The 27,697-nt window shown below is 39.1% G+C and overlaps 1 protein-coding gene across 1 annotated transcript in view; it reads right to left on the bottom strand.

Annotated features, from left to right (window-relative positions):
* Positions 1-27,697, bottom strand: part of DNAH11 (dynein axonemal heavy chain 11) — a 323,435-nt gene that overhangs the window by 200,220 nt on the left and 95,518 nt on the right. Inside the window, exons 35-36 of the mRNA XM_034643547.1 lie at positions 14,246-14,395; positions 10,736-10,969 (exon numbers count right to left, since the gene is read on the bottom strand). Coding sequence (XP_034499438.1) covers positions 10,736-10,969; positions 14,246-14,395 — 384 coding nt within the window. The remainder of the gene's footprint in view (positions 1-10,735; positions 10,970-14,245; positions 14,396-27,697) is intronic.

Below are 27,697 nucleotides of genomic sequence, written 5' to 3'. Positions count from 1 at the left end.
CCATCTAATTTTATATGCCACACACAAACATGGGGAAACAAAATTTAAAGCATCAAAACATATCAACTAACTAAAATTAAGTCTAGCAAGGAATGTGCAAGGCCCTGACACTGAAAACCACAAAAAATATTTTGAGGGAAATTAAAGACAAACTATGTCAAGACATACACCATGTTCTTAGATAAGATGCATCATGGTCGACATACCACCCTCCCAACATTCCTATTTATATTTGATGTCACCCCAGTTGAAATTAATTAGGCTAAAAGATTAGGCTTCTAAAAATAAACAATATGATAATTTATGTGGACATGAACAGAACCTAGAATTTTGGGAAAAAAAATTTAAAAATAGAACTTGGAGGCTATATATAAAATGATTTCAAGGCTTATTATAAAGCTACAATAATTAATACAGTGTGGAATTGGCACAGAAACACCAAAACAGATGAATACAACAGGAGAGTCTGGAAATAGACCCCTATATATGACTATGATCAAAGTACCAAGTTAATACAATGGAAAAGAAAAAAAAATTATAAATGGATCACAGATCTAAATGAAAAATCCAGAATCATAAAGCACCTAGAAGGAAATGGGAGAATATTTTCACAACATTGAGATAGGTTAAGAATTTCTTATGCATGACATAATAATTATCAACCATAGAAGAAAAATTTGATACGCTAAACACCAAATGAAAACATTCCACTCACAAAACATACCATTAGTAAAATGAGCAGTCTGTTCATTTCCTTCAAAGGAACTATAACCAAATAAAGAAATCCTCTAACCAACAATAAAAAGACAAACATCCCAATTAAAAACAAACAAAAAACTGGGCAAGTTATTTGAACAGATACTTCACAATAAAAGATATATGAATGCCAATAAACATGTGAAAAGTTACTGAACATCTCTAGCCGTTAGAGATAAGCCAATTAAAACCATGAAACACTATTTCACACCCACTAGAATGTCTGCAATTGTATAGACTGATGACAGTCAATACTGGCCAATATATGAAGCAACTAGAATTATGTCACCTTGTTAATGGGAATGTAATGATGGAGACCTGTCTGGCAGTTTTTTAAATGGGTAAACATATACCTTCTCTATGGTTCAGCAATTTCACGTTAGATATTTTACCCAGGAGAAAGGGAAATCTATGTTTATCAAAAGACTTGGGCAAGAATGTTCCAAGCAGCTTTAGAAACAGTAGCCTCAAACTGGAAACCCCAATGTCAATCAACAAAACGGTTACACAAAGTGTGGTATAGTTATACAATGGAATACTAAGCAACAAAGAACAATGAACTTCTAACACAAACAACAGCATGCTTGTTAAGAAATGAGAACGGTCTGAGATTGTACTCTACCTGTATGCTGAAGTCAGCCTGGCACAGATTAAGGGATACTGGCAGAAGACACAGAGCCTCTGGGTCACAGATAAAGGACAGTTCACTAGTCATACCAAGAGTACTGAGTAGCATCTAAGTATCAACATTTGCACCAGTCCCTGATCCCCAACGTTTATAGGAGAACCCCAAAAGAGCCACATAATGCTTGCATATGCAGTGAGTTAACAGGACAGGAACCTTGAGTTTAGGGAACCCAAATCATTTCTAACAGACAGTAATCACGTCTGAACTTAGCCCTGGAAGGAGATTTTCTCTGTATTATACTGGAAAGTAAGCCAATTTACCCTTTGCTCTGGAGAGAAACACTACAGAGACTATAGTCTATAGATAGACTTGAACAAAAGCATTAAGTTCTTCTGCTCAAAAAATGTACAAAATTTGAGACCCACAGAAGATGGTCTCTCAACAGTGTTAAATGAAAAATCCAGACCAAAATAGATAAATTCATGAGATTGGCCAACAGAATTTTCTTTTGTACTTTATAATGCCTCCTTGCTTTTTCTATTAAGTTTATTATAACTTTACAAAAAAAAAAATTCCATCTTTTTCTACACTCTAGAAGAGGTGATAAAACATGGTATTTTATCTTTTTTTAGATGTCTGATAAAACCACTGGAGCAGGGCTCAACCTAGGGGGTGGGTACGCAAATTCAACTATCTTGATTACCATTTCAATTATTTCTGTGGTTACTGGTCTACTCAAGTTTCCACCTCATTTTGAATCTATTTCAGAAAGGGTGTTCATGGAAAATCATCCATTTATTTTAAATTTCTGACTTAATATTTAGCATAAAATATTGTCACACATAGTATTATACGATCTTTTTAAAAGTTCTTCTCATAGGAAGTTACGGTTCCTTTCCCTGATCTTATTTCCATCTCCCCCCACCACACTTTTTTTTTTTTTGCTTCCTCCTCTTAACTACAAAAATTTGTTGTTATGGGCACACCTGGGTGGCTCGGTTGCTCAAGCATCTGCCTTTGCCTCAGGTCATGATCTCAAGGTCTTGGGACTGAGTCCTGCATAGGGATCCCAGCTCAGGGGAGAGCCTGCTTCTCCTTCTGCCTGCTGCTCCCCCTGCTTGTGCGTACACGTGCTCTCTCTCTCTCTGACCAATAAAAAAATCTTTAAAAAAATTTTGCTAAAAAATTTTGTTATGGTCTATTTATTTATTTATTTATTTTTACTTTTTTTTAAAAGATTTTATTTATTTATTCGACAGAGATAGAGACAGCCAGTGAGAGAGGGAACACAAGCAGGGGGAATGGGAGAGGAAGAAGCAGGCTCATAGCGGAGGAGCCTGATGTGGGTCTCGATCCCATAACGCCGGGATCACGCCCTGAGCTGAAGGCAGACGCTCAACCGCTGTGCCACCCAGGCGCCCCTGTTATGGTCTATTTAAAGAAACAATTCTTGGATTTATGGATCAGACTGGACCCCCATGGCGTATATGGGTAATAAATCTCTTTCTCTTACATCTGTCACTGGCGATCTTGAGTGCCACTTCAGGATCTATTCTGCTGCTTTCTCTAAAACAGGGATTGGCAAACCACAGGCCACCAGACAAATCTGGCTCACTACTGGTTTTTATAAATAAAGTTTTATTGGAACCTCGCCATGCCTATTTATTTAAAAATTACCTATGGCTTCTTCCCTACTGCCACAACAAAAATGAGTCGATGTGAAAGAAACTATACAGCCCAAAGAAACTAAAATATTTCTATCCCATCCTTCAAAGAAAAAGATGCCCAACTAGAGCTCTAGGGTCAAGACATAGTCATGGCAAAAGTCCTCAATAGATACCTCACAATATTTACAAAGCACTTCTCAGGGCTTTATCCTGGGAGCAAACACACCCACTGCTAAGCTCTTGGGATATACAGGAGACAGAACTGGTTCCAACTGTCCACCTCTTTTACATTTACTCCTTATCACTGACCATGGATTCCACATATTTTGTATTTATTGAATCCAAGTTTGTCACTTCCCTGGAATTTCATTGGATCAAATAGGGTTACAAGCTCTAATAGTCTCTTCCTGTTTCACCTGTGGTTTTCTCGGCTCTTAATTACCAATCTCATCTGTTGTCAACTTCTAGGCATTCCCCAAAGTATCTAGCTCAGTGTAACCAGATACAATATATTTTTATTGCTTGCTTGCCATTCAGTAAAATTTTGGCCGTGTTAAAGAAACCAGATGAAGCCGAAGATGGAGTCACTCATGCTAAGTGCCCTGTGTCAGCAAACTGAAACTTAAGTTTCTATGCTCAGCTTTCCCAGAAAGGCAGGCCTAAGTCAACCAGTCAGCACCTGCCTGCTCCATACAAGTGACCTGACCCAGCTCCAAAGTTACCCTTTGCTCCATATGAGAAGGCAAACCTGACTTAACCAACCAGCAAATGCCCATTTGTTCCTTGTTCCTGCTCACTTGGACTATAATTTCCTTGTTCCTGCTCACTTGGACTATAAAAATCCCTTGCTTTATCAGCATTTTGGTGCTTCTTTCTGTCAGATTGGATGCTGCCTGATTCATGAATCATTGAATAGAAGCCTACTAAATTGGTAAATTATGGGAAATTTTTCTTCCAATAGATGAGAGAGGAGGTAAAGAGTATGTGCTCCACTCATGGGTTCCTGGTATATTAGGAAACACGAGGCTATCAGATCACACTTTTTTAGAGAGGCAAAAACAAAAACTTGTGTCCAGTATACACTGGGTAGTTTCAGGTTCATAGGCTTTCCTATTCAAGCAATAAAGCTGGACAAGGAAGGAACATTATCAACATTGTATCCAACAATGTTGGTTTTGAAAGAATTTCTCAATGACTAAAACTGAGGCCAAACACTGGCCCTAAGAAGCAAAATTAGAGACTCTTCCTTATACGTATTTCTTAGTCCTTGTGGGGTTGGCGGGGGGGAGAGAATGATTTTATATTGCTCATATTGAGTCTTATGGAGAGCACTCTGGGTCATGTCCCGACACAGTAGCAATTAAGCTTTTCAAGTCCAAAAATGTTTCCATCTCTTCTTTGATGATTTTCACACAGCTTAATAATAAAGGAAGAGTAGAAAACCCTTCTTACCAGATCCCAAGCCTCCAAAACAAAATACTTTTGCCAAGGACCCCTCGAATCTGAGCAACTGAATTTATTAGATCTGTGATAGCCTTTAAGACTCTGGCAAGGCAGGGGTATAGACCCAAAATGCAGTATTTTTGCCTTTAATCCCAACATTATCTCACATAAATTTACAGAAGAGAAAAAACAGAATGTAAAATAATTACTTAATTTATCTCACTACAATTTGGACATGAGGACTAAGCCAAGAAATTCCTTGTGCAGGTAGGTCATCAATTACAGCCAACTCAGATCTCAGTTTAAATGGAGCCATTTTAAAGGACTAACATTCATTTTAAAAACTGCTCACAGTATTAGCACGAGTAATTTTAATTAAAAACAAACTCCAGCAGGTGGTTACATCCATTTTTGAAGAGAGAACACGAAAGGGGCTTCAATTTAGATGCACACACTTCTCATGAACCGCATACAGCTTCAACAGTGTTCAAATGTTAGCTTCTCTAATATGCACATTAGTATCAGTTACAAAATTGAAACACTGTATTGAAGGCATCTGTTGGCTGGTCTGTCAAACATTTCAACGTGCGCCAGAAGTGTTTCATAATTAAGCAGATAAATGCCTTCTTCTTAAACCTTTCTCCTTGTCTACTTCTCATCTAACATGAAAAGGAAGCATTACATAACTCTTGAACAGAATGGAAAACTTTATTTTAAGGGAGGAAAAAAACCCTAAATTCTGTTAATTAGTGGAATATGGTGACACTCCTGGGATATGAAGAACTGTAGTGATAAGAATGAAAAGAAACGACGCAATGTTGCCGACAGGAGAGGGACACCTCTCATAGCTGCTAGTGCGAAGGCAAATTTGCACAATGTTCCAAAGGCTTAAAAGAGGTATACTCTTTGACCTAGCAGTCTTACTTCTGGAAGTTTATCCTGAAAAAATAAAGAATAATATGTACAATATATATGTATGTACACACAAGACTGTTTACTGCAGAATTATGAATGATAGCCAAAAATAGAAAACCAACCTAATCACCAGTATCGAGTAGTAATAATAGAAGACACTCTGCAATGTACTGGATTAAGCCAAATGGGCAACTCCTTCATTAAACACATGCACACACACTTTTAAATAAAGCAAAAATACACCCATGCGCAAAGTCCGTAGCGAAGCACAAGAGAGGTGGAAGGAGACAAGGGGACGGAAGGAGGAGAGGGTGGGAGGGAGTGTGTGATAGTCCCCGGTGCCAGAACAGTAGCAATGTCATGACAGCCTAACATAGGATTTGGGTACAGGTTCAAACATCTGGAGACTGAGATTTAAACCGCCACATGGGAACACAGCATTTCTGTCTCCTGCCTCTCACACTCCCTGAGCAAGGCCGTGAGTTGGAATTGAGATGCTGACATGTAACCGAGATTCTTAGAGTCTTACACAGTCTAATAAAGAGCTCTAGAAAAATTCTACCCACCAGCTCAGAGAAGCTAGATGAAAGCCTTTGGAAAGGAAAAAGGTCCCTTTAGAGATATCAAAACCTTAAGGCCATGCCACATGATCTGGAAAGCCTCAACTGAGTAATCAACCACAAAATTAATCCAGCATCTGTGGAGACCTAGAAGACGGAAGAGAAACACACTATGGGGACCCAGGCTCTCTCCAGGACACAGGGAATTCCTGCAGAGAAAACTAACCTAGATCAACTTTAAAAATGAACACACAAAAAACAAATTCAGTCTAACAGAAGAACCAGACTTAAAAGAACTAGCATGAGAACAGTCTAAATGAGACTATTAAAAAGTCTCTTTCAAAGAATTGAGATAAAAAATAAAAACCACAATGAAGAGATAAGTCATCATAAGAAAATAAAAGAGAGAGAGAGATAGCTAAGTCATCATAAACTGATTTTTAAAGAACCAAAAAGAACTTTGGGAAACTGAGATACAATAATCGAAATTGAACTGATATATGAGTATTTATACTGAATATTTATAGGTAAAGATTACTGGCATCTGCAATTTCCTTTGAAATGAGTCGTAAATAAAAGGTGGACTGAGGGATCTATAGAGCGGTGGATAAAGCACAGATAATGTGATAAAGAAAAAATGTTAGTTATATAATCTTGGTGTTAGGTTTGCACATCATTATACAATTCAATTTTTTGTCTATATGAAAATTTTATGATAAATTATGGGGGAAGAAATTAATTATGCATCACATTAGACATCAATGTTATTGTCATTTTCATAAGAGCAACAATGACTAACACAAAGTCAAAAGTTGACACTTAATCAATTGAGCCACCCAGGCACCCCTGTGTCAAGAACTCTAAAATCGTGTTTTAAATATATTAACTAATTCAATCCTAACAATATTGTGATACAGGTGCTATTATTATTACTGTTTTACAGATGGTAACACTGAGGCACAGAGTTGTTAAATAAGTTGCCCACGGCAGCACAGCTAATAAACCAATGGTAGAGCTGACATTTGAACCTACATAATATGGATCTTGATACTTTTTTCTTAATCATTATCCTCTAAGAAAAACAAGCTAGTGATGTGGAAGATGTATTCAACAAGTCACCTACGGGGAGTCTGCCTGGCTCAGTCAGTAAAGCATGCAACTCTCGATCTTGGGGTTGTGTGTTCGAGCCCCACATTGGGTGTAGAGATTATTTAATAATAAATATTCAAAAAATTATCTAAATTATAGCACAAAAAAAATGGAGAGTTTGAAAATATGAGATAGAGGTTAAAAGAGAGCATGAGAAGACTCAACATATAGCAGATAAAATTCTAAATGAAGAAAACAGAGCAGGGGGCGCCTGGGTGGCTCAGTTGGTTAAGCAACTGCCTTCGGCTCAGGTCATGATCCTGGAGTCTCAGGATGGAGTCCCGCATCAGGCTCCCTGCCCAGTGGGGAGTCTGTTTCTCCCTCTGACCTTCCCCCCTCTCGTTCTCTCTCTCTCTCTCAAATAAATAAATAAATAAATAAATAAATATTTTTTAAAAAACACACAAAATAGAGCAAATGGAAGAAAGGCGTCAATCAAAGAAAAAACGGAGGGGAATTTTCCAAAACTGAAGACAGACATGTAACTGAAGATTCAAGAAGTTCACAGAGTCTTGGCAGGTTAAATTTTAAAAGCAGGGGGGAAAAAATCTATAAGTAGATACAGAAGAAAACACCACAACCACAAAAAGAAAAAAATCAAAAAAGCAGCCAAAGACAGGTTGCTTATGAAGGAAAAATAATTTGACCTCAAAGTTCACAGCAATAATGAAGGTCATAAGAATATTTTTAAAGTTCCAAAAGAAAATAATTCTCAACTTAGAATTTTAGGCCTTACCTGTCAAGAAAGAAGTCAAAAGAAAGACAAAAGATATGAAGATGTCCTACTTACTATCCATCACTGCACAAACCACTAAAAGATACACCACAAGAGGAAGGGAATTGGATTTTAAAATAAGACGGGGTAAAAAAAAAAAAAATAATGAGCAAAGTCACTGTTTAATATGTTGGTAAATCTAAGATTTAAAGGAACACAAATAATGGTTCATTTAAAAAAATTAAATTAGGGATGCTTGGGTGGCTCAGGAGGTTAAATGTCTGACTATTGGTTTCTGCTCAGGTCATGATCTCAGGGTGGTGAGATTGAGCCCCGTGTCGAGTTTTGCACTCAGCACAGTCTGCTTGAGATTCTTGCCCCTTCCCCCCACTCATGCTTTCTAAAAGTAAGTAAATAAAATCTTTTTTAAAAATTAAACTAAACAGGGGCGCCTGGGTGGCACAGCGGTTAAGCGTCTGCCTTCGGCTCAGGGCGTGATCCCGGCGTTATGGGATCGAGCCCCACATCAAGGCTCCTCCGCTATGAGCCTGCTTCTTCCTCTCCTACTCCCCCTGCTTGTGTTCCCTCTCTCGCTGGCTGTCTGTCAAATGAATAAATAAAATCTTTAAAAAAAAATTACACTAAACAGCAGCATGTAAAACAGGAAGTGGATATCAGAATAAAGATTTCCACAGTCCTTGTGAGGAAGAGGTAAGATCTATTAACAGTTAACCAGAATGTAAGCACCGTGAAATCAAGAACTTCACTGCTTGAACCACAGAAACTACACAAGCACTTGATGAGCACTCAGACTATCAGAGCAGACCCCGAGACAGGAGGAAATAAATTCTAGCACACCCAATAAAGCAATTCTATTTGTTCATTTTTAGTGTTAATTTGATAATACTTTGAGTGAAAATACAAAGCAACAAAATGTACGAAACATAAAAAAAATTTTTCTATGTATACTTAGATATATTGATACATATCAGCACAAATACACATTTAAATAGCTACACACTGACATATATTTATAGAGATAGAGAGACAGACGTCTACACATTAACAAAGAGCACAAGTTTTGTTTTGTTTTTGTTTTTTAAGACTTTATTTATTTATTCGACAGAGATAGAGACAGCCAGCGAGAGAGGGAACAAAGGCAGGGGGAGTGGGAGAGCAAGAAGCAGGCTCATAGCAGAGGGAGCCTGATGTGGGACTCGATCCCATAACGCCGGGATCACGCCCTGAGCTGAAGGCAGACGCTTAACCGCTGTGCCACCCAGGCACCCCTAAAGAGCACAAATTTTTGACATCTATATGCCAAAATGTCATCAATGGTCACCTGTGTGAAGAGAAGCTATTAAGGGCTACTGGTGTTTTCTAAAAAATTATTTTCCTTTTATTTCATTCTCAATCTGTACTTTCTTCTTCTAAATCTTAAAAACATACATTAATAAAGAAATCATGACATCGAAAATAAAGTTGATAGAAGAAATATCCGTATTTCTGTTTTAAATTATCCGTATTACTGTTTTAAGCCATTAAATATTCTAATTATCACACAAAATGGTATCTTGTAAGCAAAGAGATGGTTAAATTAAGTGATTGAAAAATAAAGTAGGAATATGTGGGCTGAAAAATTTAAGTTTGAGCAATGACTGGTAATACCTGAAATTTAAGAGAGGATGTTAAAGCTTTTTTTAAAAAAATCCTTTTTCCAATAATCAAAGTACTTTTAATAAATGCACAGTTATCAATAAAGAAACTTATTTTTATAAAACCAGAACATAATTAATTGTAGTTTAATTAAATATTAACATCCATGAAAAAAAAATTACCTACTTAGCTTCCTCATCCAAGTGGCATTGACTAGAATTGTAGAGCTACTGCCCTAGGAGGAAACCAGCCACTTTTGAAAATCCAATCTTGTAACCTAAAGCCTACTCAGTATAAACCAATATGCTCTTTTCCTAAAGACGGACGTCAAGAATATATTTCTCTCCAAAAGTAAACAATACAAAGACTTCTTTCGTGACATAAATAAGTCAGGTGATCTCTACTCAAGATTCAAGCAAAATTAAAAGAAACAATCAAAACACTTTAAAGCCTAAAATTCCTGAATGTGTTAAGGATACAAGTATCCTTCACACTCTGCATCTATTTGATTTCCCAGGGACTGAATTAAAAGAGCTAAGAGGACAAACAATAGAAAGTAGCAGAAAGCATTCCAGTGTTACGTACAAATTGTACAACATTGGGAAAATCGCTTAATGTCTCTGGATTCACACTTCATCCACTGACAACAAGAAAGGTAAACACACTAATATTTAAATACCTTTCCAGCCTAATGTCCTCTCAATTTAAAAGCCAATAAAAAGGCCGAATCTCTGAATTGTTTGGAGCACACCTTAAGACGGGAGGCTTTCGGAGAGGTCACAGCCTAAGCAGGGTGAATAAAATGGAATTCAAAATAGACCATTTTCCAAAATTGCTCATCTGTGATCTGTAATTAACCAAAACCCAAAATACATGAAAACATCTGTCTTTGCCTAAAAGCCCTCCATCTCTCTGAGTCACGCAAATCGTGTACATATTTTGTAATAAATACTCCATCAGTCTAGATGGAGAGTCTTACCCAGAAGGACAGAGACAGGCACAGTATCTAAGAACATGTAATCTACTAGAGACTTGCGGTTAAGTGACATGTTTTTTTTTTTTTTAACCCATGTAGCAAACCAGGAGGATAACACAAAGCTAGAAAAAGAAAAAATCAAACCACTGACTGCTGAAATAGTCCTAGCATAGCGCCTGGCACACAGAAGACACTCCCTAAATGATGGAGGGATGAATGCTTACCTCTTCAAGTCCCTTCAAGCCTTAAAACCGTGCGTCTATAAAATACCTGTTTTTTATGGAAATCCTTTAGGGCTGTTTCATAGCCTTCCTCCAGTCTACTGAAGGCTATTACTACATCCGTCGTCCACCAGATCTGTGAGCCTGTTAGTGCAACTTGTGCCGGGAAATCCAAGATCCACAGTTCCCTAGGCTTTTCCTCATAGGCTGCTATGGCTTCTGTGATAGAACGTCGCACTGTTCCTTGCATAGTCTCTTCAAGTCGCAGCAGCCACGTTTCCACCTTTTGAAGTAAATTGAAATGATTTAGCAAAGGCTTAGCTATAGAAGGGAGATAATTCCATCCTCCATGGGCTCAAAAGCCATGCAGAGAGAGAGAGAGGCCTCAGGGGGATTTATTTTCAAGATTGATTTATTTGTTTTTGAGAAAGAGAGAGACCGTGCACATGCGAGAGAGTGCACACATACTTAAGCATGAGGGGGGTGATGGAGAGAGGGAGAGAATCTCAAGCAGACTCCCCGTTGAGTGAGGAGCCTGACGTGGGGCTCGATCTCACCCCCCTGAAATCACAACCTGAGCCGAAATCAAGAGCTGGACACTTAACCCACTGAGCCACCCAGGCGCCCCAGATTTATTTTAAATCCAGGTAGAAAACTACAAGAGGTAATAACTCAAAGGATAAGGTGAACAACACTGGAGGAAGTCTATTGAACTGTCTTCTCCCAGGACAGTGCTCATCTTCTTTCATTTCTAATAATTTTCTGCAGCCTCAACAGTGCACATGTTCTCAATTGTTGATTTTTCACATCTGAAGACAAGGGGGTTTTGGACCAAGATTCCCTGTGGTAATGCACAGTGTTCTGAGAAACCAAACATCACAGCCACCTACTAGATAGAGAAATATGCTAGAATAATATTCTAGGGCTTTGGGGATAATGGTACATTGATTTCTTAAAAAAATTTTTTTTGATAATTTTTAAATATACTGAAAATTCTTCTCTAAAATCTTCCTAGTTCTTAATCTTAAGACAAAATGTTTCCAGCAAGTGTCTTAATTATATTCCCTACTGGTTCTCATCTTCACACTTGTCAAAAATTAGACAGCAGGAGAGTGTAAGAGATAGGACAACTGCTGACTTTTGAAAGTTAATCTTTTTTTTTAAAATGCAAGTTTACTTTGCCCCCATAAATATATGTTAACCAGTTTTCTATCCTTTTCAAATATGCTTTATTATATTTACCCATATATCTGTTTCCATGGGATGATATTATCCAACAAAAGAATATGTATACTATTCGCAATAAGTGACCTCAGCAATAAGAAATGACCATGATAAATCAATTCCAAGGACTATATGAGATCGTGAAGATGTTAAAACTGTTTTTGGGGGGCGCCTCGGTGGCTCAGTCAGTTGAGCGTCCAACTCTTGGTTTCCGCTCAGGTTATGGTCTTGGGGATCGTGAGATCAAGCCCCTCTTCCTGCTCTGCTCTCAGCACAGAGTCTGCTTGAGATTCTCCCCCCACCCACTCCTCACCCCTGCTCACGTTTGTTCTCATTCTCTCTCTCAAATAAATAAAATCTTAAAAAACAAACAAACAAACAAACAAACTTTTTTGCCCTGCGTCTGTGGGTATGGCAGAAACATTCATTCCTAGAATCTTTCTCTGGAGAACTGGGAAGAACTGTGCAGTTAATGAGCTGACAGCCTTCCCTGCTGAAAGAAAAAGGTAGCACTGGACTGGCAATGGGCCCAACATCTGAAGAGCCTTCCCGTCCGACTTTGTAACTGGATTTTGTTCACATGCCTGAGTTCAAAGTCTCTGATCTCATCACTACTTTAGTCACTAAGCACAACTTGTGATGTCACCCAGCAACCAGCTCCTTCAGGAAATCAGACATCACTGGAGCCTTTCCCAAATACTCTGGAATCCCTGTCCTCCAAACAGCCACCTCCTCTCAAGAACTTTCCAGTCCATCTGGGAAGACCAAACACATATATAAGTTGATGTATCATCTCATGTTCAAATGACTATGCCAACAACGGCTACTTAGCTCAGTGTGATCTGAGAACTAAGCTCTGATGAGATGTTGTTTGATCCCCCTCTGTTCTGGTGTTTCTTCAGCTTCTGCCTGACCCTCTATAACAACAATTACCACTTCCTGTTATTGCCAACTATCCATTTCTTCAAAGAGCCTAAGAGCTCCTCAAAGACCATGCCTTACTCCTTTCTGGATCCCCAGCAGCTTAACCCAGCACCTGGTACATAGTAGGCAGTCAATCAACACTGATCAAATGAAATACAAACAGTCTACATTGGGAGGAACCAATCATCAAAGTGCAGGGGGAGAAAAGACCTACAGGAAAGGCATCTTTCTATCAAATAAAGGCAATCAGAGGATCAATGTGGAGTACGCTCGAGTCTCTGGCCTAAATTGCTCACACAGAACAAATGAGAGCACTGTGAAAACACTTAGTACCAAGGGTTCCCGCGAGTGACAACCACATCCGTCAAGTGGACTGTCCTCCTTCTGGGCACTGTGCCAGTCGGCTTGCAGTCTGCCGGGGAGGGAGCAGACAGCAACACACTTTTGTCAAGATAGTTTATAGTGACTTTTTCTAATCACTGTAATAATATCCTAAAGAGCCCAAGAGATCAAAAAATATATTTTAATCAAAGTATTCCACCATCTGCTTCCCCTTCATTTGGCAGGATTTCTTGGTACAATATTAAAAAGCTGCAGAGAGAAATAAAGAAAACCCCTGTTTAAAAAAAAAAAAAAAAGCCTGCCATCCCATGTCTGCAAAGGACATTTTAAGGCACCCCGCCTCGACCCAAACAGCTCTGGAATGGAGGCCACTGTCTCAGTGAGTCTGGGGATTAAGTCGAGCAGCACAAGCATCATCATAAAAAGATGCAATTCTTCTATGTCATCTGGAAACACCAAGAGCTCTTTCTTAAATCACAATGAGCCCTTCTTGCCGTTAACCGTTAAGAGTATCTTGGAGGTATCTGGCTGTGCGAGGAGAGAATATGCTAACTTAACTGTCTGGGCATGTGGTGATTAGGGAACGTGACATCAGCGTGGTCGACTCCACCAACTGTATTTACGAGCAGCCGTGCACAACAATCACATCACAATCCTGAACCACAAGCCTCTTTAAAACATCTTTCCTGCAAGGCGCTGCTTCACCCCAACACCCAGCGGTGAAACCAGTAAGCTTTGCAGGGGACTCCCATCACTGGCCACCACCTGCTTCGCCTTCTGGGGTCCACTCACTCAACCTGCGACCAATCCTTCCTGAGGAGCTCAACCGCTAGCATTTCTGGGACTCTACGGGGTGCTGAAGCCACGTGCGCACAAACTGGGCAGCACGGCGGACTCTGGCACGGCAAAGCTGTCACACTGGACATGGGTCAACAGGAAGCTCTCATCTCCAAACCAACCAGGGTCTGATTTGACAGCAGTTGACTTTTATTTTTTTGTTCAATTCAACCTTTAAAAATTATCCTGGAAATACTCCCGTAGCACAGAAAATCTCATCATCAAACCTTACATGGCCTATGCATTCACATTCGGCTTGGAATGGGACGTATTCCTTCTCTTTGCTGTACATTCCGATGGCTCTGTGGGTGGACACATCCTGACCTCCTTCGAACTGCAGATCTGCAATGCTGTCAAAGAGTTTGGCAAGGTGACGTGTCACCTAGGATAATTTGAAAAGATAAGAGCATTTTTTACCGGAGATATATTCAGGTAACCTAGTGATGATGCCATGTGAATTCACGAAACTTTCTTTATATAGTTACAGAGTTGCCTCAAAATGTTTTTCTTCAAAATAACAATCACTTCTTAAATTCCAGAGTTTAAAATGGGGGCACCTGGGTGGCTCGGTCGGTTGGGCAACCGACTCTTGATTTCGGCTCAGGTCGCCAATTCGGGGTTGGGAGATCCAGTCCCGTGTGGGGCTCCATGTTCAGCACAGAGTCGGCTTGAGATTCTTTCCCTCTGCCCCTCCCCCCACCTTGTGCACACACTAAATAAATAAATCTTTAAAAATAAGTAAATAAACAGACAGACCTTGATGGAGAGGTGGCCAGGCACTCTGGCCGCACCATCAGGTATTAGGCAGTGAATGCTTACCATAAAAAGTTACCTATTTTTTACTCAGTGATTAGGCACTAACTTCCCTGTCTGTGCTGAATACCTGTAGCAATCACCCTGCTGGGAATTTTATGGTCAAGTTTTAAAATTCAGATATGTTCTTATATTATAAAAAATCATTTACTACATGAACGCTGTTAAAATATTTGGAAGGAAAATTTAAGTTACATACAACCTTATTCTTGTGTTGGGTCTTAGCGTGTGCTTGCTTTGATACTTAAGTGAATGCTATGTAATATTTATTATATAAAGAAAGTGAATTAGACCCCCCCATTTTTATTGATAAGGAAATTGAAGCTGAAATACTAGATGACTCTGTCAGGTTGACAATGCTAAAACTAAGTGGCTTTTAGATGTTAAGCCTCCAAATCCAGGCCCTATCTATGACGTTCAAATTCTTCTGGCATCATTAACTTTGATATCTTAAATCATGGTATGTCCAAAGGAACCCCCAATAGCATATTGAACTCGACTGTAGGTGCCAGACTATTTGAAAAATAAAACAAACCAAATTAAAGGACACAGATCGACATTTGTTTAGCCAGAGGCTAATTTGGAGACTAAAGCCTAACTGGAACAGAGAATACTCGAAGAGCCATACTTGTCCTGTCAGCACAGACCAGAACAGGGCTCTCCTGTCAGCACAGACCAGGACAGGGCTCTCCACCTTGAGGTGCTGGCAGGAAGAGGTGCATTCTGAAGGCAGACTCACAAGGAGAGCAATCAGGAGAGCCACTGTACCTCTTTTGGGGTAGACTGAGTGACAGAGAGTGAACCCGAGGGAGTATCAAGAATGGGAAAAAGAGCTCCCTCCTTACACATGGTACAAATAAACACTGCTGAGTGGAAAAGAGTTTGGTGTTCCTCAAGAAGTTGAGCATACAATGAAGACCCAGCAATTCCACTCCTAGGTATATACTCAAAATACTTTAACACAGGTACTTGTACACAAATGTTCATGTCCTTGTACACAAGTGTTTACAGCAGTCTTATTCCCAAGAGCCAAAAGGTAGAACCACCCCCAATATCCAATGATGGATGACTGGACACAATGCGGCACCTACATACAATGGAATGTTGTTCAGACCCAAAAAGGAATGAAGTACTGATACATAGGGCACGGAGGAACCTGGGGACATCATGCTAAGTGAAAGAAGCTAGTCACAGAAGACCATGTGCTGTATGATTCCATTTAGATGAAATGTCCAGAACAGGTAAATCCAGAGAGACAGAAAGCACACTGGTAGCTGCTAAGTGCTGGAGGGAGGAGGGAATGCCAAGTGACTGCTTGATGGGCATGGGGTTTTATTTTGGGGGTGATGGAAATATTTTGGAACTGAACTGGACAGAGATGATGTTTGCACAACACCGTGAGTGTACCAAATGCCACTGAACTGTATATTTTATTTTTTTAGCATTATCATCTCCATTAATTTATAAATGAGTTGCATACAATGCTTTTTTTCTGTCAACAAATATTGAAATACCTAGATGAACAATCAAACTTAATCAATAAATGGGCAGAAGAACAGACTGTTCTCCAAAGACGACACACAAATGGCCAACAGACATATGAAAAAATGTTCAATATCACTAGCCATCAGGGAAATACAAATCAAAACCACAATGAGATACCACCTTACGCCAGTCAGAATGGCAAAAATTAACAAGACAGGAAACAAGTGTTGGCGAGGATGTGCAGAAAGGGGAACACTCTTAAACTGTTGGTGGGAATGCAAGCTGGTACAGCCACTTCAGAAAATAGTGTGGAGGTCCCTTAAAAAGTTAAAAATTGAGCTACCCTATGATCCAGCAATTGCACTACTGGGTATTTACCCCAAAGATACAGACGTAGTGAAGAGAAGGGCCATATGCACCCCAATGTTTACAGCAGCATTGTCCACAATAGCTAAACCGTGAAGGAGCCGAGATACCCTTCAACAGATGACTGGATAAAGAAGATGTGGTTCATATACACAATGTATCGTATACTTGAAAATGGTTAATTCTGTGTTAGGTAAACTTTGTACCTCAAAAGAAATGAAAGGTGCTGACAGCCAGAAGATAGTTTAAAGCTATATATCCTTTACCAGCAGTACACAGACGCCACCTCGGTAATGAGTTTTTCTTGAAATACAGTTTAACTGGACTTGAAAACTATCCCAACAGCAGCTTCTAGGAACAACACCAACCTGCCTCAATTTCCTGCATGACAAGACCAACACCAATATTGGTAAGGAACTCCTTAAGAGTGATTTAATCCTTGAAGCTTTTGGCCTTAACATTTGTGCTGTATTTGTAGTCTGAGTACTGAAGAAAATCACAGCTAGAAATCTGAGTTTAAAATAGATGTTTTTGAGACTCTCACTTACTTTACAGGTAGACAGAGCAAGAGGTGACGATCACTGCCGGGCTTATCATATTTCCCTCCATCCCTGTACATTACCCAGAGGACATTTACACACAGAAACTATCTCCAATAACCGAACAATTCACTGTCACAGCTGAAGTGGCCAGGAAGTGCACAGATGTTTAATGGCTTCTACTGTGTAATGGGCCTAAATAATATTCAGGTGAAAAGCTGCAGGATAAATGAGACCTCAACTATTAGACGCTCTCAGACATTATTGCTTTGGTGAGAAAACAGTTTCAAAACAACATCTAGTCTTGTAGTCTCTCAATCAGTGACCAGGAAACGCAAGGCCTGCGGCTTGCAGTGCTCATTACTTACCCCGACACGTGTAAAGTTGGGCACTTTCATATCCTGTCTTCCATTTAAAGCTTCTCAGACAACAGGGCTGGGGATTTTTTGTTTTGTTTTTGTTTGTTTTTGTTTAACTAATGCGGACCCTGGTGTTCTCAAATTTGTTCTATTTCTATGAAAATTTCTGGATTTTTTTTAACAGTAAAATAAAAGTCTTTACTAGTTTGAAGTTCAGAATACCTTTTTATGATTAAAAAGAAAAATGAGTGCCTTAGAGGCCCCTGTTTTTATCTCACTAAAGAAAAAGGATTTGAACACTTCAAATCATAAACAAATCAATAATGTGATTATATCTTACATACATTTCTAAAAGGTCAAACAACAAAAGAAAGGTTATTCCCTCAGGGTATAGTTTATAGCAAATTAGGCACATCCACCCACTAGTGAGTAGATACACAGAAAGTCCCTGCTTCACACAGTACTGTGGGATCACAACAATGACTGTGCAATCTTAGTAATCGATGGGAAATTAAATGACTGTCCTTGGACTTCTAAAAAAAAAACTTTATTAAAACATTAAAATCCCTCTCACTCATTGTTACAGAAGTACAAGGAAATAAAATAAAAACTATAAATATTTAGTACACTATAATTTAAAATAAAAATGTTGATAATTTTTATTATAGAAAACTTATCAGGGGTAGTTTGATTAGTGTTTGTCTTCTTAGAACTTAAAATACATCTTTTCTATGCCTTCAAGAATTGTCATACTCCTTTCAAAATTTGGATCAGCTGTCAGAATTTTATCCTTTGAGTTTTCAATGTCATCAAATTTCTTTTAGAGTTTCTTTAATGTGAAGCTCTCTTTAGGAGGCTGGTATTTCCGTCATTTCCCTTGGGACATTTTCATCCATTTTGTCACAATAACTGTTTTCACTTGTATCAGTAAGTTCATTTTCTGGCAGCAAATGTAGAATTTTTAAAATGGTACAGAGCCATCATCCCCAGTAAGTATTCTCCTCTATAACTACATCTGTGTTTGAGTCGTACTTAACATTTAGCATGATCAATTTTCATTTCTTCACTAGGCTTCCAATTTTATTACAAATCCCTCTCCTTCAATTATGTGTGTCTGTAAAATGTTACATGGTTCATCACTGGGGATAAGGAGGTAACACAGCACATGCATTGCTGTCTGTGTGTGAAGAATAACAGCTGCATGATGGCCGATCGTGGACAGACTTCAGAAGGTCTAAACTGTCCATGAGGCATGATGCACTTTTGTTATTCACCCAGGGATTTTTGTGAGGAACTAGAAATGAAGTCTATGCCTTTTGTACTTACTGGCATTTAACATACCGTAGTATCTCAACTTTGGAGCGTGTTGTTGGGGGACTGGTGCTATTTAACCAACCCTTGGTAACTGTAATTCCTATACGTGGGAACTGTGCACGGGAAGAGCTGCCTGTTTAAGAGTATGTACTTATCTACCTGTAAATAAAGTAAAAAATATTAACTCATTTGTGTAACTTTATAATATAACATGCAAACCAATACAGCCATCACATCAGCTGGTCTACCCTGTGTTCGTCTAGAAAACAAAGGCGAAGAAGAATGAAATTACTACAGCTTCTTTTTACGTTCTCAAAGTTTACTACTTGCCTTTTGCCCATATCTAATTTCATAGTTGCTCTCTCTATGAAAGATGCCTCTGCTGATTAACTGAGATCAACATAAAAGCCTAGTATGACTCCTGGCATGGAGAGAACCTCAAGATTTATTCCTCTGTAGTCATTAACTCATTTATTCATAATAATGGTAACATTCAGGACGATAGTATTTGCATGGATGTAAGTAATGTCCAAAACGTAGGCAGTCCTGCCTATTGTGCATGTTATCCTCTAAAATTAAATGAAAATGAGTTTGTTATTTGTACATGAGCAAAAATTTAAGCCAGTCTGTCAAAATGTTACTCTTCTTTTTAATAATATTACTCAGTATTGGTGACAGTGCAGGAAATGGACATTCAACATTGTTGAAATTCTAGATCTGCAAGAACTTTCTAGAAGTTGGTTAAATCGATTACAGCATATTCTTATAATGAAAACTTTTATAGATAATATACTGTAGAAGAATATTTCCATTTTGATTAAGTATATATGATATGACATAAACATAGACACATTAAAAATTCTAATCAAAAACAGGAGCTAGCAGTATGTTTATTTCCATATTTTTCAGATCTTCAATAATGAAGATGCAATTACTTATATAACCCAAAAAAGACTTAATTAGCTTGTTATAAATTTTTAAATCATTATAGCCAATACTAGGTGACAGGCACTGCTTAGTTTATTTTTACTAAAAATAAACTATGTAGTACTTTGCAATTGACTATTTATGAATATAACTTGGACATTGCAAATACATAGTATCTTGCAATTTGACTTTCTCTTTATGAATATAACTTGTAATATAACTTTCTATTTATGAATATAACTTGGGCATATAATCAGTGCTGATTCTATTTCTTAAAATCTTTTGCATGCATATGTAAATTTATATAAATACAGTCACAACACAAATGCTGAATTTTTAAATAACCTTCTAAAAATTGAAAGACAGAAGTAAAAAAAAAAAAAAGTGCGTACACCTTAATAAATTTTAGCAAAGTGAACACGACTCTTGTAACCACCAAGAATTAAGAAACAGAATATACCTGCACTCAGAAAACCCCTAATATCCCACTACAGCCACTACTCCCTCCTCTCAAAAACGGACATTATCTCTAGATAATGTAGATTCATACAATATGTACTCTTTTGTGCCTGCCTTCTATAATCCAAGGCTTACTTATGGTATTAGATACAACACTAGTTTGTTTTTTTTTTTCCATTGCTAGGTGATATTCTATTATAGGAACATAACACAATGTTTTTATCCGTTCTACCATTAAGGAACATTTGGATTGTTTGCAGTTGGGCCTGTGATAAATAATAATGATGTAGCTATGAAAATTCTTGTGTACATTTTTTGGTCCACATATGTATACACTTCTTCTGAGCATACACTGAGAAAAGAAAATACTAGAAAATAATGTATTCTTATATTCATATTTATAAGACACTGTTATATAGATTTCCTAAGAGGTCGTATCAATTTATGATCCCACTGGTTAGAGAGGAGCATGTCCCTGTTCCACATTCTTACCATTACTTACTATTGGCTCTTTAATTTTAGCCTTTTAGTGGGTGTGATCTTGGTATCTCATTGTGTGAATATATGTTTTTCTAATACCAAGTCAGGTCAAAGCCTCAATGTACACAACAAGAAAGGAAAATGTGCCAATTCATGATATCCTCACCAGTCCTCCCATACTCAGTGACATCAAAACAATGCCACAGCTCTTATCAAGGCATCTTTAGCAAGAAAAAACTAAAAAACCAAAAAGTTAAAAGATACTAGAGAAGACTAGTTCTATGGGTTAGTATTTGATATTTTGTTTGTTTCTAAGTTTCAAGTAAAATCTTTTACTGTAAAAATCAGTAGCACATCAAAGTCCTTGAGATTGCTGAATGTATGCTCAGGGATTTAGGCATGTAGAAGTCAATACCTCACTAATGCGTCTGAATTTGCTTCTGCAGTGTAACTAACTACTCCGAAGTGCAGGGGCTTAAAACAGCAATACTTTCTTTGCTCCCTACTCTGTGTGTCAGCCTTGGGGTTGCCTGAGCTGGTCCCCCTGATGTCTGTGGTCCGCTGGTGACCAGTGGCTTTGCTCAGCTGGTTACCCAGCTGGTAGCCCGGGCACAGGCGTGTGCTTCTCCGTCAGCCGGCTAGCCGTGGCTCACTCACAATGCAGTAGTCAGACGTCTCTGAACAGCAGCAAGAGAGTAAGCCCCTGCATGCGTGAGCTTGTCAACTTCTCTTGCTAATGATACACCGGGCCCAAACAAGTCACATGGCAATCCAAAAGGAGATACAAGCTCTCGCCTGGATGAAAACTGCACCATCCCACTCAAAGGGCACGGAGGCATGGAGGGGAAGAATTTGTGGCTGATTTTACATCATTGTAAGTCCTTTTTATATTTCTTGCTCAGAAGCCAAAGAGATGGTACCTGTTTTCCCTGCTTGGTATACAAGGAAACTGATGTTCAGAAAAGTCAAGTAGTACTTAGCCGCTCATCAACAGAAGCACGGTTTGAGCTCACGCAGCATTTCAAGGTCTCTGTTCTTTCTTATCCTTCTGCCTTCTGATGGATGGCTGATGCGCCTGTCTTGTCTAGTTCCATACAGTTAACATTTCAATGCTCACAATTTTTTGTGTCGATCCAGATTTCCATCTGGTTCCAACTTCCTTTTGCCTGAAGCACTTCCTTTAACATTTTTGCATTGCCAGTCTGCTGGTGATGAGAGCTTTCAGCTTTTGAATGTCTGGAAACATCTTTAATTTGACTTCACTTTTAAAAGATATTTTCCCTGGATAAAGAATTGCAGGTGATTTTTTTTCTTTCAGTTCTTTAGAGCTATTGGTCCACTATTTTCTCATTTGCATTATGAAGCCTTTCATCACGCTTACGTTCAAACCTTTGTACATAATGTGACTTTACAGATGATCTTTGGATCTCTTTCACTGGTTTTGACCAATCTGAGTGATCTGATATAGGTTTCTTTGTAGCTTGTGCTTCGGTTCACTGAGCTTAAATCTACGGATGTCTGCTTTTCATCAAGTGAGAAATCTTTTGGCTGTTGTTCCACAAATATTTTTTGTCTCCCTTCCTCTACTTGAGGATGTCCAATATACACATAGGGAATTTTCTTATCTTTTCCATATCTCCATTTTTTCAACATACAAATACAGTTATAACTTTTAATGTTTTGGTTTGTTAATCCTAACTTTTGTGTCCATTTTGATTGATGTGTTTCCTCATTATGAGAGTTGAATATTCCTGACTCTTTACATGCCCTGTCATCTTTAATGGTATTCCGCACACCACAAAGTTACCCTGCTTGGAACTGAATATATTTTTATTTTTATCTTCTTGAGCTTTGTTCTGGGGTGCAGTTAAATTACTTGAAACAGTGTGATCCTTTTGGATCTTGCTTTTAAGGTAGGGTGTAATCCAGGGCTAATTATTCCCCCAGCTGAAGACTCAAAGAAGTTCCTCTGTGAGTTTCTGCGTTTCCCTTTCTATAGTTCTCTCCTCTTTGGTTCTCACCTCTGCCAACTCTAGCTACCTTGTCCTCCTTGGACGCTCTGAACCCTCAACTCCAGGAGCCCGCCAGATCCTGCCTGGTTCTCCCTCCCTGTACCATACCTGGAAACTCGCTCGAGGAAACAACAGAGACCATCAGAACTCACTTCTTTTGTTCCAAGTCTGTCATCAACTGCTATCTTCTGCTGTCCGATGTCCAGTGTCTAAAAAGGTCTTGCTTCATATATTTTGTGAAAGTTTTGGGGTCTTTCAAGCAGGTGGGCAAATCCAGCTGCTGCTACTCCATCTTGGCCAGAAGCACATTTGTATTTTTCTTTGTGGGTTTAATTTGCATTTCTCTGATGACTTAAGGAGTCAAGTGACTTTTCCTGTTCACCGGTCATCACAATACCTTCTTTTGTGAACAGCCTGCTTGTGTATTCTGCCCATTTTTATATCGGATTATCAACCTGCCCTTATTTCTTTGAATGCAGTAGTTAGCTGCATATTCTGCATAGGAGTCTTCTGTTTGCTTAAGGCACTGCCAACATCTTTCCCCACTTTGTGGCTTACACCATTAGTGCCTTAACAGTATCTTTTGATAAGGCAAAGTTTTCAACTTTAATACAGTCAAATCCATCAACCTTTCCCCTGCACTCAATACTTCCATGTGCAACTTAAGAAATTTTTTCAAATATCATTCTTCCTTGTAGGTTATATATTTCATTGTTGTACCTTTCACATTTCTAACTACATCCACCTAGAATTGGTTTTTTAGACACAGTATGTGGTAGGCGCCCTTTTCCCCCAACCCTGCACATTTATATCCAGTTCACCTCAGAACCATTATCATTGTTTGATTCTCTGAATAACATCTTCTTTGGTGGTGCCTGATGCCAGTTTTTATTTCTTTTTTCTCCTCCTTTTAAGTTCCATGATCCTGATGAAAGTTGTGATCAGCTTTTCAGACTGTCATATCTTGTAAATAGTCAAATGTTGCCAAGGAAACATCAATAGCAAACATCAGGCAAATCTGTGATTTCTTTCTGCTTTTATCTTAGGCCCTGGGCTCTTGACTTTTCTTCGATGCTCTTTAAGAACTCTGTGATGCATTTAAACCGATTTAGTTAACTATTTTACCCAGCTTTTCTAGTGGTTGCCTGAATGCACGGTACCCTGTGCAAAGCTCATCTCTTATGGCCAGAAGCCCTGCCCTGATTTTAAGCTGAAGCTGAACAGCTTCTGTCAGAACCAGGAGCTCTAGATGCCGCAGCAAGGCCGAAAACTCCTTGGTGGCAGGATCCCACATTTTTGAGGCTTAATTTTTGGATCTCATAATATTAAGGTAAGATTTTATTTTAATCCCACATTGTATTATAATACCCCTGATTTTGTGGCCTAAGTTATAACTTGGCTGTGGAGAGAATTCCAAGAAAGGAGTGGTAACAAAAACCTTAGCAGTGGCAACACGTGCAAAATGAACAAAAAAGGGGTTAACCATGTATTAAGTATTTTGTGAGGACAATCGAGGATAACCCCAGGGGATATATAATTTATGACATGTTTTAAATGAGATAGTCTATCTTCTTGTCACACATGTAAATGCCTCCGTCCTTTGAGGAGGCAGCTGCTTTTATGGGAAGGCATCCACGTCCAACATGACACATTCCCCAACTACCATGTGACTCTGCTCTCACGAGGCCATTTCTAGGACAAACTACACTTAGGGGAGCAGCTTCTCTTCCTCGCTGCTGACTGGAAGGTCAGCGGAGATGATGGCAAGATGGCCGAAACCATGAGCACCCTCTGTGCTTGTTTCCTTTTACTGCCTCTTCCCCATTCCATCCTCAGTCCCAGCCCAAACTCAAGGGCAAGCCCTTCCTCCCCTTTACGTACCTAACAGCCCTCCAGCTTTCTACTTCCTCTAAGAAGTTGTAATTTTTCACTGATTGTGTTTCAAGTAAAATTCATTCACTCTTGCATGCCCTCAACTAACCACTTGAATTTTGAGCCTTTTTCACCATAGTTGTTGAAGCAAGACTAATTCCTGTGAGAAAAGACTGTGACACACTATGAGAGACTGTTGGGCCCCATCATCTTGACTTCTGAAATTCACAGGGTGAGACACATTCACTCAACGGAGGCAACCAAATGCTAGCACTCTACAGAAACACTGTGCTTATGTACCTAGGTACTCTGAAGATCCAGCAGGGCTTTCTGTCACCTAATATTAAGCCCATTCCTCACAGGCACCTTTCCAAATGCCCATGTCTATAGTCCATTAAGGCTATCAGTTTAGTGCCGTCTGTGCCATCACTGCAAATTTGGGGATTTTTTAATAGACAAGTTGGCAGATTTTCTCTAATATAGATTTAAGCTGACACCACTGAAGGACATTTCTTGATGAAAACTTTTAACATTTCTGAGTATATGCATTGCTGACCGTCTCATTTCATTTTTTTTAACGATTTCATTTTTAAGTAATCTCTACACGCAACATGGGGCTTGAACTCACAACCCCAAAATCCAGTCACATGCTCTACCAACTGAGCCAGCCAGGCACCCCCTGATCTTCTCATTTTAGAGAATACACTGTGGCCTCAATTTCCAAACAGTGGATTGATTCCTAGTGGCCACATTAAAACAAATAAAAAGAAACAGGCCAAACTAATGTATTTTATTTGACCTAGTCTATCTGAAATGTTTCAACATGTAATAAAAAAAAATTAGATATTTTACATCCTTTTCTTCATAGTTAATCTTTCAAGTCACGTGTATATCTTTATAGCATATCTCAATTTGGATTCTTCAGATATACTTGATCTGTATTTCAATTTCATAAAATACACTGTTGCAAAAGTAGATTTACATGTTCAAGGTGATTCAAACACACTTTGTTTTCCAATAACTGAATCAAATATCAGTATTTAAATTTAAATCAATTAAAATTTACTGAAGTTAAAAATTCAGTTACTCAGGGGCACCTGGGTGGCTCAGTCGGTTAAGAATCCAACTCTTGATTTTGGCTTAGGTCGTGATCTCAGGTCATGATCTCAGGTTGTGAGATCAAGTCCCTGCTTAAGATTCTCTCTCCCCCTCTTCTCTGCCCCTCCACCTCCATGCTCTCACACATGCTCTAAAAATAAATAAATAAATAAAAATAAAAAATAAAAATTTCAGTTCCTCAGTTGCCACATTTCAAGTGCTCCCTGGCCACGGTGGGCTCATGGCTACCCTACATTAGACACTAGAAATGGTGATGGGTATTAAGGAGGGCACGTATTGCATGGTGCACTGGGTGTTATACGCCAAGTAATGAGTCGTCCCTAGTCCCAAAAACTAGGGATGGTGCACTAGTGGCGCACCACTAGTATGGCGACTAACATAATAAAAAATTAGTATAAAAAAATGCAGGTCATCCCACTGCAAGTTTGTCTTTCTTGAGTCCAGCTCCATCATGGAGAAGCTTTCACTCCTCAGGCAGTGGACAAGGGAAGAAAAAATGTGCCAACTCTTCTAGGACAAAAGGATCTTTCAATTATTAGGAATCAGTGGCTAAAAACATCATGACTACACGAAATTGTCAGCTATTTGCAGGCACCACTTAACAAAGGGACTGTTATTGTGTCTGCCTTTAACTGCTCCACCAGCCACTTGAAAAAAACAAAAGGATGTTTTTCTAAAGGCGGGGGAATCAAAGAATGTTAATAATGAATGTGTAACTTCAAACCTGTTGCGCATAACTATTGCGCCAGGTCAATGAACCCTGCAAGTACAGCTCTAAGTGTGTATTTCCAGAAGCAACTACAAGAGGCTCTGATCACTGAAGTTAGGCAGGGCCCACACACAGGTCCTTTAGGGCGTTCGTGCCAATGGGAGAGCAGGGCAACTTCCAGGAGAACATTTAAAACTTGATCATAACCAACTTCCCAGCAGCTAATCCTCACCGAAGGCACTCTATAGACACACTGATTTCATCCCACTGGCATTCCAACTCACTTGGGTATTTCTGCTTATGGGATGGAGGTGGTAGTGATATCAGACCTCCCTGGCTGAGGAGTTCAGGCTGATCGAATTCCACCATTAACCGCAGAAACTCACACGTGGGCCAACACTCTTGAACTGAGGGTGGTGGGTGGAGGAGGGGGGCCCTGAAGAATTCAAGTCATTCACAAGATGTCAACATGAGTTATCTACCCACAAAGGGTTTCTTTTCTGGCAAAACTGCATTGTTATTCCACAAGCTGCAGTGGCCATGTTATTTTGGTCACACTGCAGGGAGCACACTCAGGAATCTAAGGACAAAAGGCAAAGGCGGAAACGCTGTGTCTGGTGGTCCAAAACCGAGTGTAGCAAGGCCAGGCTATTTGGTTTAACTGCCAAAACCATTAACTAACTCTTCCCTAGTAAGTGACCAAGAATTCCGGAAGCCCCTTCACTCTGCAGAACCACTTCAGGGAAAGAAGCTGACCGCAGCTCTAGACGACTCCAGCTGTCCTTAGCTCCTTCTCGATTCCCTGCCCACCTCAGCCACTCCTGAGTGGTTATCTGTGCCACAGAGGAAGCGGAACACCTTTTTTAATAATGCACCTTTACTAACAGTGGAATACCATTTTATGTGAATTTGAATTCTTAGAAGTTTCATTACTGTAACTAAAATATCTCAGTGAAATCATGTTGAGCACAATTTAAAATATCAATTTCAAAACTATCAACAATCTTTCAAGATGCTCAATGTCACTTGGCATCAGGGAAATACAAATCAAAAGTACAATGAGATATCACTTCACACAGGTCAGAATGGCTACAATGAACAAGTCAGGAAACAACTGATGTTGGCGAGGGTGCAGAGAAAGGGGCACCCTCCTACACTGCTGGTGGGAATGCAAGCTGGTGCAGCCACTCTGGAAAACAGTATGGAGGTTCCTCAAGACGTTAAAAATAG

The sequence above is a fragment of the Ailuropoda melanoleuca genome, chromosome 1, assembly GCF_002007445.2.
Source record: "Ailuropoda melanoleuca isolate Jingjing chromosome 1, ASM200744v2, whole genome shotgun sequence".
In the NCBI taxonomy this organism is placed as follows: domain Eukaryota; kingdom Metazoa; phylum Chordata; class Mammalia; order Carnivora; family Ursidae; genus Ailuropoda; species Ailuropoda melanoleuca.
Note: the sequence above shows the minus strand (reverse complement) of the source record. Positions and strands in the feature narration are given on the sequence as shown.